At 58.7% G+C, this 876-nt stretch overlaps 1 protein-coding gene across 1 annotated transcript in view; it reads right to left on the bottom strand.

Annotated features, from left to right (window-relative positions):
- Nucleotides 1-628, bottom strand: part of AK7 (adenylate kinase 7) — a 77,778-nt gene extending 77,150 nt beyond the window's left edge. The window contains exon 1 of the mRNA XM_006159967.2: nt 457-628. Coding sequence (XP_006160029.1) covers nt 457-561 — 105 coding nt within the window. The 5' untranslated portion in view covers nt 562-628. The remainder of the gene's footprint in view (nt 1-456) is intronic.
- Between the last annotated feature and the right edge of the window lie 248 nt (nt 629-876).

Raw genomic sequence — 876 nt, 5'->3', positions numbered from 1 at the left:
ACTCTCAAAAAAAAAAAAAAAAAAAAAGAAAAAAGAAAAAAAAAACTATTAATAGATGCTCGAAACCGCATATTGAAGGGCCGAACGCATCACGGGGGTCTAACCAGCAGACTTACTTTCTTATCCGTGGCTTGCTTCCGATTTATGGTGGAGTGGAAAGAAAACCTAGTTAAAAGACCAGAGACCCTGGCTCTTTGTCCAGGTCCTGCCCCCAATTCTCGCTGCCATCTTGGGTAAGTCCCTTCGTCTCTGCTAGCCTCAGTTTCCCCATATTAAAAGAGGAGGAACCAGCTGCACCTGTGACCTCTGAACGCCTGGGCTTCCAGGGAGGAGAGTCAGCCCAGCCCCCAGGCCGACCAGCGAACAGGCGGCATTGACAGTGCCCAGGATGCGGGACCCTCCCCCGGGCGCGGCCGCGACAGCCCGAGGGGCGCAGAAGACGCCGCCACCGCTCACCTTCCCTATGTTTCCGCTGCTGTAGGAATCCAGTAGGTTTATAAACACCCTCTGGATCCGGATAACTTTCTCCGTTCGGACAATAACTTCCTCTTCTTCAGCCATGGTGGGAGCCCCGCTGGTCGCTAAGGTGAAAGCGTCCTTTCAGTTGCCAGGGAGGCGGGGCTAACGATCTGGGCGTGGCCGGAGCTGGGGCTCCGGGGGCGGGGCTAGGGCGCGGAGTGGGAAGTACCTGGGGCAGGGCGTGCCCGGGACGGGGTCGCATTGGGGCGGAGCTAAGGCGCTGGGCGGCGCTTACCTGAGGAGCGCGGAGCACAGACTGAGAGGCTGGGCCGGTCAGGCGTGCTGCAGGAGAGGCTAGGGCGCTGGGCATGGCGCGCCCGGAGATAAAGGATCTCTAAAGGGGGTCCTGGGGGTCTG

The sequence above is a fragment of the Tupaia chinensis genome, unplaced genomic scaffold (genome assembly GCF_000334495.1).
Source record: "Tupaia chinensis unplaced genomic scaffold, TupChi_1.0 Scaffold000671_1, whole genome shotgun sequence".
NCBI classification, from domain to species: Eukaryota; Metazoa; Chordata; class Mammalia; order Scandentia; family Tupaiidae; genus Tupaia; species Tupaia belangeri.
Note: the sequence above shows the minus strand (reverse complement) of the source record. Positions and strands in the feature narration are given on the sequence as shown.